This window comes from Cricetulus griseus, chromosome 5 (assembly GCF_003668045.3).
Source record: "Cricetulus griseus strain 17A/GY chromosome 5, alternate assembly CriGri-PICRH-1.0, whole genome shotgun sequence".
Lineage (NCBI taxonomy): Eukaryota > Metazoa > Chordata > Mammalia > Rodentia > Cricetidae > Cricetulus > Cricetulus griseus.
Window position 1 is genome coordinate 76,784,334 of NC_048598.1, and position 17,716 is coordinate 76,802,049.

At 35.6% G+C, this 17,716-nt stretch overlaps 1 protein-coding gene across 6 annotated transcripts in view; it reads left to right on the forward strand.

Annotated features, from left to right (window-relative positions):
* The window catches only part of Relch (RAB11 binding and LisH domain, coiled-coil and HEAT repeat containing), an 87,387-nt gene that overhangs the window by 58,307 nt on the left and 11,364 nt on the right, over nucleotides 1–17,716 (forward strand). For 2 of the 6 annotated variants that reach the window (XM_027417851.1, XM_035445588.1), the window contains exons 18-25: nucleotides 319–442; nucleotides 1,437–1,485; nucleotides 3,330–3,409; nucleotides 6,803–6,909; nucleotides 8,419–8,518; nucleotides 13,360–13,442; nucleotides 14,215–14,278; nucleotides 15,898–16,036. In XM_027417851.1, the coding sequence (XP_027273652.1) occupies nucleotides 319–442; nucleotides 1,437–1,485; nucleotides 3,330–3,409; nucleotides 6,803–6,909; nucleotides 8,419–8,518; nucleotides 13,360–13,442; nucleotides 14,215–14,278; nucleotides 15,898–16,036 (746 nt within the window). Of the gene's footprint in view, nucleotides 1–318; nucleotides 443–1,436; nucleotides 1,486–3,329; nucleotides 3,410–6,802; nucleotides 6,910–8,418; nucleotides 8,519–13,359; nucleotides 13,443–13,930; nucleotides 14,014–14,214; nucleotides 14,279–15,897; nucleotides 16,037–17,716 lie in introns of those variants that run through there. The other 4 variants (XR_004770287.1, XM_027417852.1, XM_027417853.1 and 1 more) reach the window with 4 other exon arrangements.

A 17,716-nucleotide genomic window follows, 5' to 3' on the forward strand; every position in this document is an offset into this window, starting at 1 on the left:
GTCTAGAATTTAATGGGTTACGTTTAATAGCTAATTTAATACCTTTGTTAAACCAAGGTTTTGTGGTGCATCAAACCCATGATTTTGAATTCCATTAACTTCATATGTAGAAAACTGTATTTTATAACAAGCAGTTAACAACTGATGTTTGAAGAGTTGATGTAGTAGAGCCCATTAATGCCATTTCAAATGATCTGAAACCCATCCTTTGCTTACAGAGAACATAGAGAAGGTTTTCGGATCTGTACTCTAGCAAGAGTATCCCAGTGACAGTCACTTACATGTGCCGCTGCTGTTTTTCTCTCCTTTCACATTTAGGTTGCCACAGCTTATTGAAATAGTGGGCAAAATTAATGTAACTTCAACTGCCTGTGTCCATGAATTCTCCAGATTTTTCTGGCGTCTTTGCCGGACATTTGGCAAAATTTTTACAAACACTAAGGTAAATATTTGTATTCCATCTTTACTTATATTCAAGACACACAATTATAATGTGATAATACTTTACCAAAATAAATACCTTTTAGCTTCTTTAATGTCTTAGAATGTTGTTACATTTAGTAGTATATTTACCCTCAGGTCAGGGTGTACTGAGATTTTATTATGAGATCTGCCACAGTAGATCTATCAAAGGCTTTTACCAGAGGCATATCAGTTGGGAAAGCAACCCAATTCTTTGAGTAATAATGAAGGGAAAGAAACCTAATTCTTTGAGTAATAATCAAGGGGTTTTTTTTTTGCCATATACTACAGATTTTGGAAGGATTTGTCTGCTTAGCACTTGATAAAAACCTAAGATAATGAACGCCAGCAGCCTATAAAATTTGCTTCAAGGATACTACTTCTTAGAAACAACATGAACACTCATATGTGTGCCTTGGTCATTACCACAGTGTGATCTGTCATGGTAGCCTACACTGCTTATTGTTTCAGGTGTTAAAATTTGAGGACACTTGCATTCAATTCCTTCTTCATTTCTTCTAATCCATTTGTCTTGGGTTTATTGTTTGGCTAGTTGCTTAGAGAACTCATATAAAAGGCAGTTGCTACAGTCAGGTTTCATCAAGATACTCAAATAGCAGACACTCTAAGTTTCTGCTCCTTCCTACTAAATCTGTTTTATTGCAACTTTTAAAGCAGAAATGTAGTCAGCAATAAACTCAACAAAATTCACACTCCCTTTCTAGTGTGTTGGCTGCTAAGCTCTGTAAAATTTAGTAAGTTAAGTAACCTATTCATAGTGTTTCGTGAAATGAAGACATTCAGTCTTCATTGTGTGGTTCTACAGCTTAGTCCTTTCACAATCTTGAGCCTGTTATTGAAATATAATATATTTCTGACCATTTCAGTAGCCTATAAAGCAAAATCAAAAGTTGTATCAATAATCAGTATTTTACCACTGATTAATCCATGGATCTTCTCTTTGTATTGCTTAGGTAAAACCCCAATTCCAGGAGATTTTAAGACTCTCTGAAGAAAACATTGGTAAGTATTCCATTATTTTAAAAACAATGGGATCTTTATAATCAGGAAAAATACTATATTTGTTATCTGAAAATTATATAAACTAAGATGAGTAATTGAGAAGAAAAGTGTTTGTCATGGAGTTCTTAGTATTCCCACAGGCCTTGTCAGTTATCTTCTCCATGGGGTGAATTTATCCCTCCTTACTCTGATTGTAATAACTACCTTAATTATGACCAGACTGCCCCTAAGGTCAAGGGTCTCAGACCAGCAGCTTTTAATCCTTAGAGTGTACTATGGTGTGCTCAAAATATTTCAGCTTATAAAGCAAGTGGTATTAAAATAACAGTGGAAAACAGTAAGGGTATGCAAGGTTTTTTAATGAAACAGAAAAATTCAAAGAAACTGTAGGTCCTGTGTGAAGAGACCTTGCATTGGTCATTTTCACCCATCTGTCTTAGGCAGTGTAGGTACGGCATCACTCTAGGCCAGCTTTACTGGCCTAAGAAAATGATTATGTATGCCTCTTGTAACCCTGTCTGTTTGGGTTTTTTTTTTTTTTTTCATTTCCAAGAAAAGATTATAGAAAATATTAAATGGAATAAATAGCAACTTCTACTTAATTGATCTTGAATGCATAGGTAATTGTTTACCTAAAATCCCACCATTAAGGATTTTAGATAATTAAGATGTGATTTAGTGTCAGAAAATTACATTTCTGGTGTCCTTAGCAATGGCTAGAGAATGAATAAATGAATTAAGTTAGAAAACATCAATGCAAAAGTTACTTTTAATAGTTTTTCTCCAAGAGTTGGTTTTTGCCTAATTGTTAGTGTTTTATGTTTGAGGTATGTACTAATTCCGATGATAAATTAATGAAGAAAAATTAAGTTATTGAGAACTGGCAGCTTTTAAAATCAATAACTGTGAATATTTAATTATTCAGAAAGGAAATGATTATTACACCCATTTTTACAGTTTGTATCTCTAGTACCTCTTAATCCGGCCTCAGATTTAATTCTTTACTACCATTGTCATGTTAGCTAACATCAATATTCCTCCCAAGAAAATGTTACTTTTACCACCAAAATAAACTTTAAATGCTTACTAATGTAAAACCAGTTTTGTTGTTGAAATCATGTCCAACTCCTAAATGTATCTTTTCCATTCAATTTCTTTGTGTTCAGTACTGAAAATAAATTAACCATATAAGAATATCAGTACAATAACAAAAACTCTTAACGGCATTGAAACAAACCCCTTAAAACTGTGTAATGATCAATAAATGAACTGTTGGTACTATAAATGATTTTACCTCAGTATCGTTGATTATAGAATTTACCTTTGTAAGTATTACTTTATCTTAATATTTGTAGACAAAGACTCTTAGAGGGTAGTCATCGGTTACACAGTCATGGTTGGATTGTCTTGCCATTCTTTCCATTTATGTAGCCTCATTCCTACTCCTATTCCTCCTCCGTGAACTTTATCAGGGCACTCTGTGGATGAAAATCTATAGTGGGTGCCCTGAGCCAAACAAGTTAACTAATACACATCTGCATGCTATGTAAGACCTGGCTATGTAGATACTTGAGAGACTCTTAAAGAAAGCTTTTGGGGATTTTTTAATTCTAGAAATAGGAGTCGGTCCCTCAGTTTGATTATTAAATTCCTTACTTATCTATTAGAAGTGTATGTGCTAATGCCACTTCAAAAGTATTAAGTTGTGATTAGCAAATTAGAATGTGCCTTCACCAAAATGCTATCTTGTAAACAGTTGTACTTTTAAATGCAATTCTGTTTTTCACTTTTGCCTTTACATTTAAAGTATACTAGAACGTTTAAAAATATTTTAATAATTTTAGATTCCTCAGCAGGAAATGGGGTCCTCACTAAAGCTACAGTCCCCATTTATGCCACAGGAGTCCTCACGTGTTACATTCAGGTAAGAGAGCAAGTCTTCCTCTTCAGTAAAGGTGCCTCTCCTTAGAAAATACCTGATGTTTGTTTGCTGGGATAAGACCCAAACCTCCAGCTTAAGTGAAAATGTTACCCAAAAGAAAACAAAAGTAGTTTTACTCATTTTTCAACTAATGTTTTGTAGTGAGGAGCATATTTGAAGTAGTCGCCAAGTAAAGTACCAATTTAACAAATAAATTTAATTTAACATCAGTCACAAGGGTGACTGAGCTCCACCACCCATGTGACAGTACCTTCCATTTCCCGACCTGATGATTCAAAGCTCAATGATATGAAAGCAGAGTATACTAGACTAAGAGTTAGTCCCAGGAGCGGTACAACATTACTTCTATAATAGTGTTAATAAGTCATAAGCCCAGGCTAGATTCAGGAAAGGTATATTAAACTAGGTTAGTTATCAGGAGGTGTTGAGTCATTGCTTACTTCTGGAGCAATAGACAGCCACACTCTCCTCTCTGTTGCTTTAAGTAAATAGCATGACCCATGTTAAGGCACATTAGAAAGTGGAGCATAAGAAGGAAAAAGCATGCTTTTACTGATGATTCTCTGAGTGTTCATCCAAGGATACCTTGCTTCTTGAATTCCAAGAGCATCACTTGATATGTATTGTATCTTTCTTCTAGGCATATTCAAGTGGTATCACAGTGTTAAAACTCACTGCTATTCCATGAACACCAGCTATCTAAGTTCTGGTTCTATTAATAATAGCACTGTATTCCTTTAAGCTTTTCTAAATGAATTTCTATGATGTCATAACACAGATATACATTGTCTATGTAGGATATTTTCAGTCATATAGCATTGACAATCTCTAGTATTCCTGAAGTTAGAGGCGAATTATGTTAAGTCCAAACACCACTGTAAACAATAGTGTGATACTGTTCTCTTCTCCATTTGATTTGGAAGTTGCATCAGCATGATATCAAATCTAATACCAATGTTTTCACTTTTTAACTTAACAGTTTTGATAGAGGTTTGATCTTAACCATATCATTTTAAAGCATGGTAAATTCCCAGTTACAAGATATGACATATAGTAGAAAGTCAAATCAGACTTAAGAATATTATGACTAAGGACCTATCTTTGAAGTGACTCTGAAATCCAACCATATTTTTATTTAAATGTTTTATAAAAGCTTTTCCATTTAATAAATTGAGGTAGTAATCAGAGGTTACCCAGATTGCTCATTTCAGAAAGCACACACCAGCAGTTAATGGTTCTCCTTGCTAAGTACCATTTATGTTAGGATAAACCATAGCCTATAGTTTTATTAGGAAACAAAGCCTATCTTGAGGTCTAGGAATGTAGATCAGCATTAGAGCACTTGCCCACCATGTACTAGATCCCAGCATCACATATACACTTCTGACCTACATATATAAAGCACTACTATTTGAATTGATATTTTAAAATGGGAAATAATTAAAGTTGATTTTATAAATTCGAAAGAATCTGTGCTCATTTGGAAGTCTATTTTTAGCTCGTTTCACTGAATTATTTTAGACTTGCAGTTTATTTTCCACAGTTCTATTTGCTGTTAGACATTAATGATTATCCTGGTTAGTTTCTGTTACTTTCTTTTGTTGTGATAAAGGACATGTCCAAAAGCTACCTGGGGAGAGAAGGGTTTGTTCAGTGTACATGCCCCAGTCACAGTCCATCTTTGAGGGAAACCAAGTCAGGAACTGAAGCAGAGATCATGGAGGAATACTGCTTACAGGTTTGCTCTCCGTGGCCTGCTCAACTTTATGCAACCCAGGACCACCTGCCCAGGGATGACCCTGCCTACCCTGGACTGGACCCCTCTTATGAATCATTAATTCAGAAATGTGATAGAGATAGTTTTATCAATTGAGTTTCCTCTTTCCAGATAACCCTAGCTTTTGTCAGCTTTTGTCAAGCTGACAAAAACAAACAAAAAATTAACCAGCACTGTGGATAACTACCAAAAAAAAAAAAAGTGGTGGGAGATGGAATTCCATTCTCACCTTGATCTGGTATAATCCAGTCTTCCTTCTGGACCTTTGGGTGTGTCCAGAAGCTATTTATCCTTGACATTTATCTTTTTTGACAGTTTGACTTTCACTTATATGTGTTTAGCATTGACAGTTCTGGGAAAATATCAGATTTCCTTCCTTTATGGATTCAGATTAGTTAAACATGAAAAGTTTTTAACTCTAACCTAACAGATTTGTCTATTTCTTAATAAAAATTATGAAAGTAATGATGATTCATTGAAGAAGGCTTGAAAACATTAGTAATCCTTAATCACAAATGAGAGCTGTTTTCAGAACACTGCTCTATTTCAGCAAGTAGAGTTTTTACCACTGAATATTGCAAATATAATTCTTAGAAATCAATTTTTTACTATTAGAAAGGTAACTGTTTTGGTGGTCTGTTTTTAACTGTGTATAGCCACCATTCATGGAAACCAAACTTGATAGTGTAAATTTTAATAAAATACCATACTTTAAATCACGAACATCTAATGAAGCTTTGTATAGTAGTAGAAATAATGTGTACATCAGAGTCATCTAATACTAAGGATGCTAACTATCCTCAGTACTTAAGGCTGTTAAGTCTTTAATTTATATTAGTTGTGGTGATACATTATTTATGATTTATTAAAGCTTGCCTGAGAATAAAGACAGCAAAGTCAGCCTCAAGCTATAGAGATCAGGCAGTGGTGTTATACACCTTTAATCCCAGGACTCGGGATTAAGAGGTAGATGGATCTGTTAGTTCAAGGCCTTTAAGGCCTACACAAGAGTGAAGAATGACAAAGCTCATGCCTTTGATCTGAGCACATGGGATCACACGTCTTTAATCCCAGCATTAGGGAGGTATATAAGACAGGAGCAGGGTCTCGGAGCTGGCATTCAGTCTGAGTGAATCTGAGGAGCAATGAAGTAGGGAGCAGTCCAATCACCCCTTTGGTCTGAGCTGAAGTAGAGGTAAGAGCTAATGGCCAGCTGCTTTGCTTTTCTGATCTTCAGCTTGAAGTTTGAACACCAATATCTGTCTCTGGGTCTTTTAGTTTTTGTGCTACAGTTAGTGTGACTAAAAAACTGAATTTTCTAATCTAATTTTTTTTCATTTAAATTTAAATATAAATAATCATGTGACTAATGGCTACCATATTAGACAGCCAGGTCTAAATCAAATGATATTGTCTTTGACTTCATGGTATTGTGATCATGGGTATGTTTAATAATAATATCTTCAACCAAAATAGTTTTCTAGGTGGGATCTGGTCCCGTCATGTAATATTACTTTCTAAATAATGATGGGTAATTATGGCATTTAGTTCTTCTTACTTGTTTGGGGATTCATTTTCAATATATTTTACCTCTGTAGGAAGAGGATCGAAAGCTGCTAGTTGGCTTCTTAGAAGATGTAATGACGCTGCTTTCACTGTCTCATGCTCCTCTTGACAGCCTGAAGGCTTCTTTTGTGGAACTTGGGTAAGAACAAAATAGCTTATAGGTTTTGGGGGGAGGGGTTGTTTTGTTTTAGTTTAGTTTATAAAGACATATCAAAGAAAAAGACTTAAGAGTCAGGAAACTAAGACTCAAACAAAGCAGGGAAGCTCCTGAATGATAGCTGTAGAAAGTCCCACTCTAAGAGTTTAAAAGCAGATGAAAGGAGTACCCATTCAAGTTGAAGCCGGGCAGTGGTTTCCAGAAAGAGGGAGGAAAGGGGCTATCACATGCTTCAGCCATTAGAGAGGAAAATACTATGCAGTACATGGTTTTTTTAAGGTTATGTAGTTTGCCAAATGGATTTATTAAATGAATGACCTAGCCACGAAATAATTGTTTTTAAGAGTTACGATTCTATATTTTGAGCTGGTTTGGGTTTTGCTTATTATAGTATTCTTAAATATTTTATAGTCAATGTATTGTGATTTTTTTTTTATGAGAAAGAAGGTACAGACTAATACTTCCTTTGAAGCTGGTATAAAAGTATAATGAAGTGCAGATTAAAAAAAAAAAAAGTTTCCTAAAAGTGCAAAGGAACCTCGATTGAAAGCTAGTATCATGGACTCCTTATTCAGTTCTCTGTGGCATGCTTGTCCTACTTTAACCACAAGTTATGGTTACTGGAATATATATAGCTCAGTCATACTCTTTGTGGTACTAGAAATTAAATCTGGGTTCTTATACATGCCAAACAAATGCTCTCCCACAGAGCTATAACCCCAGCCTTTTTAATATTTTTTTTTCATTTTTTGAGACAAAGTCTCACTCTTTTGCCCCAGCAGGCCTTGAGCTCATTTTATAGTTCAGGCTCCCCTTGAACTGGTAACCCTCCTACCTACCCTCATGAGCAGCTGAGATGTAGGCCAGAGCCACTAGGAGGTACATTTATTAGTAATAACGTCTTTCATTAAGATGGACTTCACTCTACAACCACATGCTTACCCAGTATTTATAGACCTAAGCAAAAAATACAAACTGGCCTAGAGTTTGCAATTTTTGGGTTTTCATATCCTGCGTTCTGTGTATAAGGGTGTGCCACAACTCCTAATTTTATCTGCCATTTTAGTTTTCATGCTATTAAATAGAATTTCTGTCACAAGTGTAGATGCTTAGAAAAATATAACTTTGAATATGGTTTATACTTACATAAAGTGACTTTTGTGGGATCTTAGCTGTGATATAATAAACATGTTTCATTTATATGTTCTTCCAGTGTTTTTATCATTAATATGCATATATATGTAACAAATGCATACACACATAGGTAGTGATTTTCTTTGGTTTTTCGAGACAGGGTTTCTCTGTGTAGCTTTGGAGCCTATCCTGGCACTCACTGGGTAGATCAGGCTAGCCTCAAACTCAGAAATCCACCTGCCTCTGCCTCCCGAGTGCTGGGATTAAAGGCGTATGCCACCAATGTCCAGCATAGTGATTTTCAATGCAGCAGTTAGGCGTGTGGCTTTGATCTTAACGTTGTCATTTTTCCTGTAGTGCAAACCCTGCCTATCATGAGCTGTTGCTGACTGTTTTGTGGTATGGTGTTGTCCACACTTCTGCACTTGTCAGGTGTACTGCTGCTAGGATGTTTGAGGTATGTTAACGTTCACTTCTCTTGGTTCTATTTGTGATTTCCTTTGGGAAGGAGAAACTTCTAATTTTTAAGTATCATGTATGGGGGGGCATACATATTTATTTATTTATGACAGTGTATGCTATCTAGTTGTGAACTGTGTGATGGGGCAGAACTTTAGCTTTGGCAAATTGAAGAATGTTTTCTAGCCTTATTGGTTCTTTGAATGTTATTTTCAGTTTCATTTCTCTTTTAAACCTTATTTGAATTCCTTCCTATTAAATCTTTTTGATTGTCCTATCCTATTTACTGAGGTAAATGACTACTCAAGCTAAAACAACATAGGGTATTGCTTCTTTAATAGTATCAAAATACAGTTATTTGCAATTATAGTATTCCTTCACATACCATATCTGGAATAGTACCTCTAGTCATCAATTGTCTATAGACTTAAAAGGCAGGAAAATATAATGTACCTAGAGTTTATTAACTTGCTATCTTCCCAAGTAATATAATAACTGAAAATTTACCCAGCAGGTAGCATGTAGACATGTGTACTTATTTTTAGAACTTAAAGTCTTCAAATGGTTTGTTTATTGTTGATGGTGTTGAGTCTTACCATAGAGCCAGGCTGCCTGGGTTCAGTTTCCATCTCTTCCACTAACTTTGTTAATTACTTGGACAGAAATATGTACATTAGTTTCCTTATCTACAAAATGAAGAAAATGACAAGTGTCCTATTCAAGTGATTTTTGTAAATATTCAGTGAGTTAGTACTGTAAGCCCATAACATGATGTTAACCATATGAGCTGTAATAAATGTTAGTTGTCACGTCACTGTTTTTCTAATTTGCGATACTACTTCACAAAACAACTGTATAAGAAACATATATTTGTTGAAACTAAAATTGTCCCATTATGCCTGTTATTCTTTGTTAATTTTTAGAAGTTATTTTTCACAAAATACACTTCGATGATATTCTTTCCTCTTCCCCAGCTCCTTCCAGATCCTCCTCACCTCCTACCTGACCAACTTCATGTTCTTTCTGTCTCTCTCAAAAAAACAAGCCACCAAAAACAAAAACTGAAAATCAAAACAAACAAGCTTTTAAAAAAAAAGAAAGAAAGAAAATCAGTAATACAAAACAAAACAGAACAAAGCAAAAAGTGCTCAATAAACAACACAGAATCTGTTTTGTGATGATCAGCTACAAAGGCCTGCCTGTGGTTGGTATATGCCTAGACACTCCATTGGAGAAAACTGGTTTCTCCTCTCCCAGCCAGGTATCAATTGCAAATATCTTCTTGGTTAGGGAGAAGAACTTAGAAATGTTTTTGAGAAGAGTTATTAATTCAATCTTCCTGAATTTAAGAATTTCTCTATAATTTAAGATAAATTGTAAATGGGAGGATAGAATACTTCATATATTTAAATAGTTGCTTTCTATAATTTTCAATAACTATCTGAATTAGATTGATCAAACAAACCTAAATAAAATTCTCTTGACCTAAATAAAATTCTAAATAAAATTCTTTTATTGAAAATTTAATTTTCAATAAAATTGAAAGTTTTTTCTATTTTTTAAGCACAGCTATAATCAAGAATTATTTGATGAAGTCGATGCCAGAATAATTTTAATTTTTTTTATTTATACAAGTTTCTTCTTGGTATAACTTATTATTCAGTGTGCTGAAACGAGGACATTGCCATGAAAGATGGATTTCTTCGTCTCTGTCTCTCTCTCTCTCCTCTCTCTCTCTCTCTCTCTCTCTCTCTCTCTCTCAAGAAAGATGTGTCCTTTCCAAAACCTTTGTTAATACACTCTTCATGCAGTTTTACTCTAAGACCTAAAAACTTAAACTTGACTGGTAGTTTCTAATATATGCACACACTCACACATATATATGTATATTGTATATGTATATATGTGTGTATATATATCATATCAATAGAAACTTCAAAGAAATAAAATGTAGCCTGCCCCCTCTTCACATTTGGTTTTGTTTGTGTGTCTGCCTTGTTTCTGTAGGTGACTTTTGGTTTCTGTGCTTGCTGTCAGTGCTTGTCTAAACACTGTACCTGTGCCTATGCAGTCGTCAGTGTCCTTTCAGTTGATAATGAACTTCTGAGTTTAGTTTGACAGTGATTTAGAATGTTTTCAAATTAATTGTAAATTTAAGGAGTACCTGGTGAACAGATGGATTCGCATTGGAATATATTTTAATGTTATTTAGGGTATAATTTTACTGAATATATACCAGGAAAAGTTATTGATAATAGAAATTGAAGTTCCTTTTTTGTCAGTGATGGTTATTTGGGGGAAATAATCTACCAAAAATAATGTCTAATTCATGAGATTTCTATTATATTAATGTTTTAAAACAACGGCATTTAAGATAATGTTTTTTTATAGAAGTGGTGTTAGGGGCTGTGGTAAGGGCATGGCTAAGTTACTAGGGCATTTGCCTAGCACACCAAGGGTCCTTTGTGCTTTCCCAGGACCATATAAGATTGGTTGTAATGATGCAGAAGTCAAATAGGTGGATCAAAAGCACCCTCCAATGAATAGTTAGTTCAAGGCCAGCCAGGACTACCTGAGAGATTACCTCAAAAGTAAAACAACAGAATAAAATGATAGGAGTGAGAAGTGGATATACTAGGAACTTCAGTTGAAATATTTTCTGGAATTTAACATAAATTTAGCTTCATTTTTAGATAGCAGGAGAAAACCAATAGGTTTATATTGTTCCTGGTGTTAAACAAGAAACCACATCTTACCTTCTGAGGTAGAAAATGAATGAAATTCTTTTGTAGGGGGAACTTAGTGGCTTTCATGTTAGTGACCTCGTAGAGTGACAAATTATAGAAAAGAACTTCACATAACTAGTATATTAATCATGAGGTAATTGAACCCATTAGACCATAACTCAAAGAAAGCACAGACATCAGATAAGAATGAGTCAGTCCATTGTCTAGTTCTACTTTCAACTCAAAAACCCTGTACAAATGCACTTCTTTTCTACAAGTCTGTTTCTTCATCTGCTAAAAGTTTGATAATGTTTGTATTTGCCTCATCAGACATGAAAACCAAAGGATACAGTATATAAAATGTCTATTAATTGATAACTCTTAAATTTGTTGGCTAATTTTTTTAGCTTTTTTTTTTTAATTACCTTAAGGATCCCAGCGCAATGAGAGATTATCTTATCTTCTAAATCAACACCTTTGAATAGACACAGATAGAAGGCATCAAGTTAGGCTTTGCTGATTCAAACTTATGCCATCTTATGCTATAAAGAATTTGAACTCCTTGTCCTATTTCTTCCAACCTGAATACAGTCACATTAATATAATAGCAAGACGTCTTCTGTCATTTTTCTCCTGCCTACTTATGTAGGCATTTAATAAATTGTCTCAGAATGCCAAAATCAACTCTGGAATGAATTGGGTTGATAAATGGTAACAGATTATTGCAGAAATAAATTATCTTCAGATAACATCAGCTAAGCTTCTGTTACTTTATAAGAGGAGCGTCAACAAATGCCCAGTGGTGATTTTGATATGGAAAGTCCATGGGAACTCTGATCTTCTGTGAGAACTACTATTCTATTACTATTACTACTATTAAAATTCCATAGTAATTTATGCTTATATTCTGAAGCTAGGGGAGATTGGTATTCTTTTAAAAAAAACAAAATGTATATACTAACTACCCTCTTGTACAAAATTAGCATTGGTTACTAACAAAAGTATTTTAGTGACTGTTAGAGAAATAACTTGATTCTGGTTATCATACTTACTCTAAAAATTATGTAAGCTTTTAGAAAATTAGAAAGCAAAGATGTGTTCAGGGGTAAACTAACCAATTTTAATTCAATGATTCCTTTTTATAATAATTCCAAACCCTATATTATTGAGTAGTCATAATAACTAAGCTCATCTCTTGTGTGCATATCCTTTGTCATGTGCAATATTTCTTGCTTGCAAATTAATAGTACACTTGTCCTTTGAATGAGGTGAGGAAAAGGATTTTCAGAGGAGCCAACTAGTTTATTCTGTAGTTCACCAAAGGCTACATAGCTGATAGAGAGTGAGAGCTGGAATTTGAACCCAGAGCTGATTTCCAGGTCTAACATTCCAGGACACAATGCTGCAGTATGTCTGTTGCTCACGTGATAAGGCTGTGTGAGGAAAGGTTGGGAGTTTTACTATGTGGACTTTAATGTCCTCACTGGAGAATCCTCAGAAGCAGTAGTAATGGCTACAAGCCATTTAACGTTGCTTTTTTAAAGGCCTATTTGTATTTGGTGATCATAATAAAATAGCCAATTAACTTTAAATTTTTTAACTGGTTATATTGTTAATATATGTCTCTTTTTTAGATTTTTTTTTTTTTTATTTTTTAAGAGCTGTAGTGGTGCACGCCTTTAATTCCAGCACAAGGGAGGCAGAGGCATGTGGATCTCTGTGAGTTTGAAGCCAACCTGGTCTACGTAGTGAGTTAGCACCAGCCAGAACTACAGAGACCCCGTCTCAATAAAACAAAAAAGAAAAAAGAATATTTTTCCTTTATATTTTAATTGAAGATGGGAATTGAATGTAGTCTTTGACCTAAAGGACAAACTGCCATCCAGGTGGTGACAAGCCTCTTTTTGTGGACTGCTGAGACAATTTAAGCTTTCTTTCCTCCTAAGCCTTCCCTGCCTTGGTAAGCACTCTAGTAGCAGTATTTGCTTAGCTTCTAATTTTGGTTTTGCTTTTGTGTTTTCTCTCTTTCTCTTGGTTGTTCTTTCTTCTTCCCATGGCACACTGTTTGCTTTCCATGCACCGCCTGTGAATATCCCCTGTGCTGACCAATCAGCTGTTGGTGAAGGGGGTGAATGAGACTCTGGTAGCTCAGAGGGTGGTTCCTGCTCTCATTACTCTCTCCAGTGACCCTGAAATGTAAGTGTTGTCCCTGCCTTCTATGTCCAGCATTCCTTTCTAAGTGGGCCTGTTGAGAAATAACCATCATGCTGTTAACAGTCACTGAAAATAGTAATGTTGGGTTATATGCTTATTTGAAATTTTATCATGTTAATATTAATATATTGTTGAGGTTGTTTTTTAAATCAGCCTCAAAATGAGCCTAATTTGGTGGCCATGTAGTAGAGAAAAAAGTATGAACATTATAATCAATAAACACTTTCCAAACAAAACAAGCTGATGGACTATTTCTTCCAAGCCAAGAAAGGATGCTCTGCTAATCTCACTAACAGGTTGTTGCCGTGAGTGTAGTGGCATGAACCAAAGGCTTAACATTTTAATGTGTCATATGGATGACTAAAGCAAGAAAGGCCAGCGAGTCTGCCTGCCCATCCTCAGTCACAGCTAACCCAGTTCTCATTCCAGTTTACCAAACCATTTTTTATTGCATGTTGACTGGTTTACAGCTGACTCTTCGAGGCATGAGTGAAGCATTAGTTGACAAGCGGGTTGCTCCGGCCCTTGTTACCTTGTCCGGTGATCCTGAATTGTGAGTTCACAGACTGTGACCCTGAGTTATCCTGCCTGTCTTACTGAGCATTCTTCCTGGTCTGCTCTTTAAAAGTTTAACTGTCATTGCTAGAGACTAATGCGGGATTTCTACCTTGTGCTTATTTTGATACATATGTTAATGATGATCCTATTGTTTATCAGGGAAATCTCAGTCTCTTTCCTTTTTTATTTCTAACAGCTCCGTTAGGATTGCTACAATCCCAGCGTTTGGCACTATTATGGAAACAGTTATTCAGAGAGAGGTAGGAAATGGACATTTGTTTATTACCTCTGTGCTGATGTGGTGACACATTTCTAATGACATACCTGAAGATAGGGTCAGAGAGCATTGTGACTTTTATGGCATTTCTTAAAAGTACAGATCAGAGGAAGATAATATTTAAAAAGCACCATAACCTAAAGTAATTGTTTATTCTAAGATACCTCCATTTCTGTATTAGTCTTCTCAATTAAAAAATTGACTATATAGCCTAGCTGTATAAGCCAATCTGCAAATGATCTCTCTACATATGATCTCTCTCTCTCTCTCTCTCTCTCTCTCTCTCTCTCTCTCTCTCTCTCTCTCTCTCTCTCTCTCTCTCTCTCTCATGCAATCTCACTGAGTACTCTTGGCTGGTGTGGTTAACCAGGCTGGCCTTGTACTCACAGAGATCTGCCTGCTACTGCCTCCCAAGTGCTGTAATTAAAGGTGTGCACCACCATGCCCAGCATACATTTTCATTGCTAGTTTGAAGATGTATTTTGTCACAAAATATTGTGAAAACAAAGCAATCTCACTTTTACAGATGAAGTAGAGAGGGCACCTGTATCCTGACAACTGCCATTGATGCTACATTGTAAAATCCTTTAATAGGTTATATAGCTCTTGTGGCTTGTACCACTGTAAACCCTGCCTTGCCTGCTTCCAGTTTTTACAAGCTTTTCCTCCATAAAGATTATTTTAATTCTGAAACTGTGTTTATTTCAACATTTTTATGTTCTATGCCTAACTAATTAACTAAACATTAAATATAACATACTTCTCAAGGTACTAGTTAAGAGTACTTGTTGCTCTGGCAGAGAACCTGGGTTTGGTTCCCAGCACCCAAATGGAGGCTCACAACCATCTGTAACTCCAATTTAAGGAATAAGATGCCTTCTTCTGGCATCTCCATGCAAAACACTCGTGCATGTAAAATAAAAATCCTTAAAAGAACATGTATCAAGAGTATCAAGAGTTTTTTTTCTTTTTGTCATATTGGACACATATTTAGTACAAATGAAAAAAAATCTTGTGTATTAGAAAAGAAATGATTTATAGATATGTGGCTCACCAAAATAAGAAATTCAATAGAATTTTATTGTCATAAAGACTCTTATAACAAAAATTAAATTTTTAATTATAGAAAGAATATTTCCCCCTTTTTTGCTCTATATTTCACTGACAAAGCAATAGAAAAAAAAAAAGAACACATCTTTCTGCAATGCTTGCAGTCTTGGCAGAATTTCAACATGATCTTAAATCCTAAAATAAGATGTCTTTTAGGGAAATGTGAGTAAAGTGTAAGTCATATATGACTCACTGCTTTCAGGAGGTGACTAGCTGGGTACTTACACTATAACGTGAGAATTAGAACTTAGATACAAAATCAGAACTTTGCCAACTTTTCCTTACATAGTTGGGTTTTTTTCAGGTGTGTTTTTATTGTTAATCTAAATTCAGAATTACTACACAAACAGAAACTGAGATCTTTTCTGAGTAAGAAGACTTAACTGTCATGGCTTTGCAGCATGAATCCATTGTCATAGGCCATTTTTAATCTGCTTATTGTTCACCCTAGCAGCACTACTCTATTTTTAATAATCTGTATCTGATTTTAAGTTACTAGAAAGAGTGAAGATGCAGTTGGCTTCTTTCCTGGAAGACCCTCAGTACCAAGACCAGCATTCTTTGCATACAGAGGTTATCAGAACATTTGGCAGAGTCGGGCCTAATGCAGAACCTCGCTTCCGAGATGAGTGTAAGTCCTCTTTCTACCTGTTCCTGAATTGTGCCATCATGGGGGACTGGTTTGGCCATCAAAGCATTGCTGTTTATTTCTCACATTCTAAAAACTCCCCTGGAATTGATCCCTGTTGTGTTCCTAAACACCAGCTATAAATAAAACACAGAGTAACTTCCCACTTAAGAAACTTTCTTTTTTTTTTTCTTTTTTTTTTTTTCTTTTTGAGCCAGCCCTGGCTGTCCTAGGATTTGCTTTGTAGACCATCCTGGCCTTGAAGTCACAGAGATCCACCTGCCCACCTCCCAGCTATAAGAGACTTTCTTAATCAAATTTTAAGGATGTTTCTTTGTGCTTCTAGTCACATTCTTTTAGGAAGTTCACAATTATCCCACTTGGTATGCCATCAGCCTGTTTGAATTGTCAGTGTTTTGATCTGCATAGTGATCTACTAACTCATTTTCTCTAGTCTCTATATTCTCTTCCTTACTGTGGCCCTCAACATTTATAACAATTTCTTACATGGCATCAAATCATTACTCCCAAAGCATATTTGTTACCACTGTGATACTTTATTGTCTTGTTAGTGTCAGCAATTTGACATGCTTTCTAGAGGGTCATAGGGTTAGCCACTTAAGTCAGTTTAGTTTCCACTGGAAAAAAAAAAAAATTGTGTTCTTTAATAGATTGTTTATTATATAGCCAGACTGTTTTTTAAGATCAGAATGATCAACAAAAAATAGTATGTGATTATTTGGACCATAAATAAGATACAAAAGGCTTGTTGAGGGCAGCAGCACTTCCCAACACTGTCAAGGAAAGTCTCTTCTCATTCAGTGAGTATACTCATGTCTAGTTACCCAGCCAACAGAAAAAGATTGCTGATTTAGTTACCAACATGGACAGACCTAATGTAACAATACCACATTTACTTGTGATCCTAAGTCAGAGCTCTGAAGGGTGGGTTAACATCACTGAGACAATAGTTTCTTTGAAGGGCAGAAAGTAACTCCTGGTTCCTGGATTAAGGGATATGATAAGTAATAATGGGTCTTTGGCTTATGCCCTCTTGTTGAGTTCAGTCCCCAGTAAAGCACTATGTAACCTATTTTCTTTTTGGGGGGGGGGTGGGGGGGGGTTTTTTCCGAGACAGGGTTTCTTTGTGTAGCTTTGGAGCCTTATCCTGCACTCGCTCTGGAGACCAGGCTGGCCTCAAACTCACAGAGATCCGCCTGCCTCTGCCTCCCGAGTGCTGGGATTAAAGTCGTGCACCAACGCCCGGCGTAACCTATTTTCTTGTACTCACAAGGGAGATTTGGAGGAAGAAGCTGTCTGGAATGCTGTGAGCATGAAGTGTAGCCAGTTTTTTCATGAGTGCATGTAGGCTTTGTCCTCAATAATTCTAGTCCCACAGTTATTTCTCAGAGCAAACATTATCTGTATTTCAGTGTCTCTTTTTAGAATTTTTAAGAAGTAGACCTCCTATATGATAGTTTGATTCTTGCAATCAATGGCTACCTATTAAAATACATAAGAATTGTGTAAATAGAAAAGAACTGGCACATCTCTGTGAGTTCGAAGGCAGTCTGGTCTACAGAGCGAGTTCCAGGACAGGTGCCAAAGCAATACAGAGAAACCCTGTCTGGAAACCCCCCCCAAAAAACACACACACACACAAAAAAAAAAAAAAAAAACAGG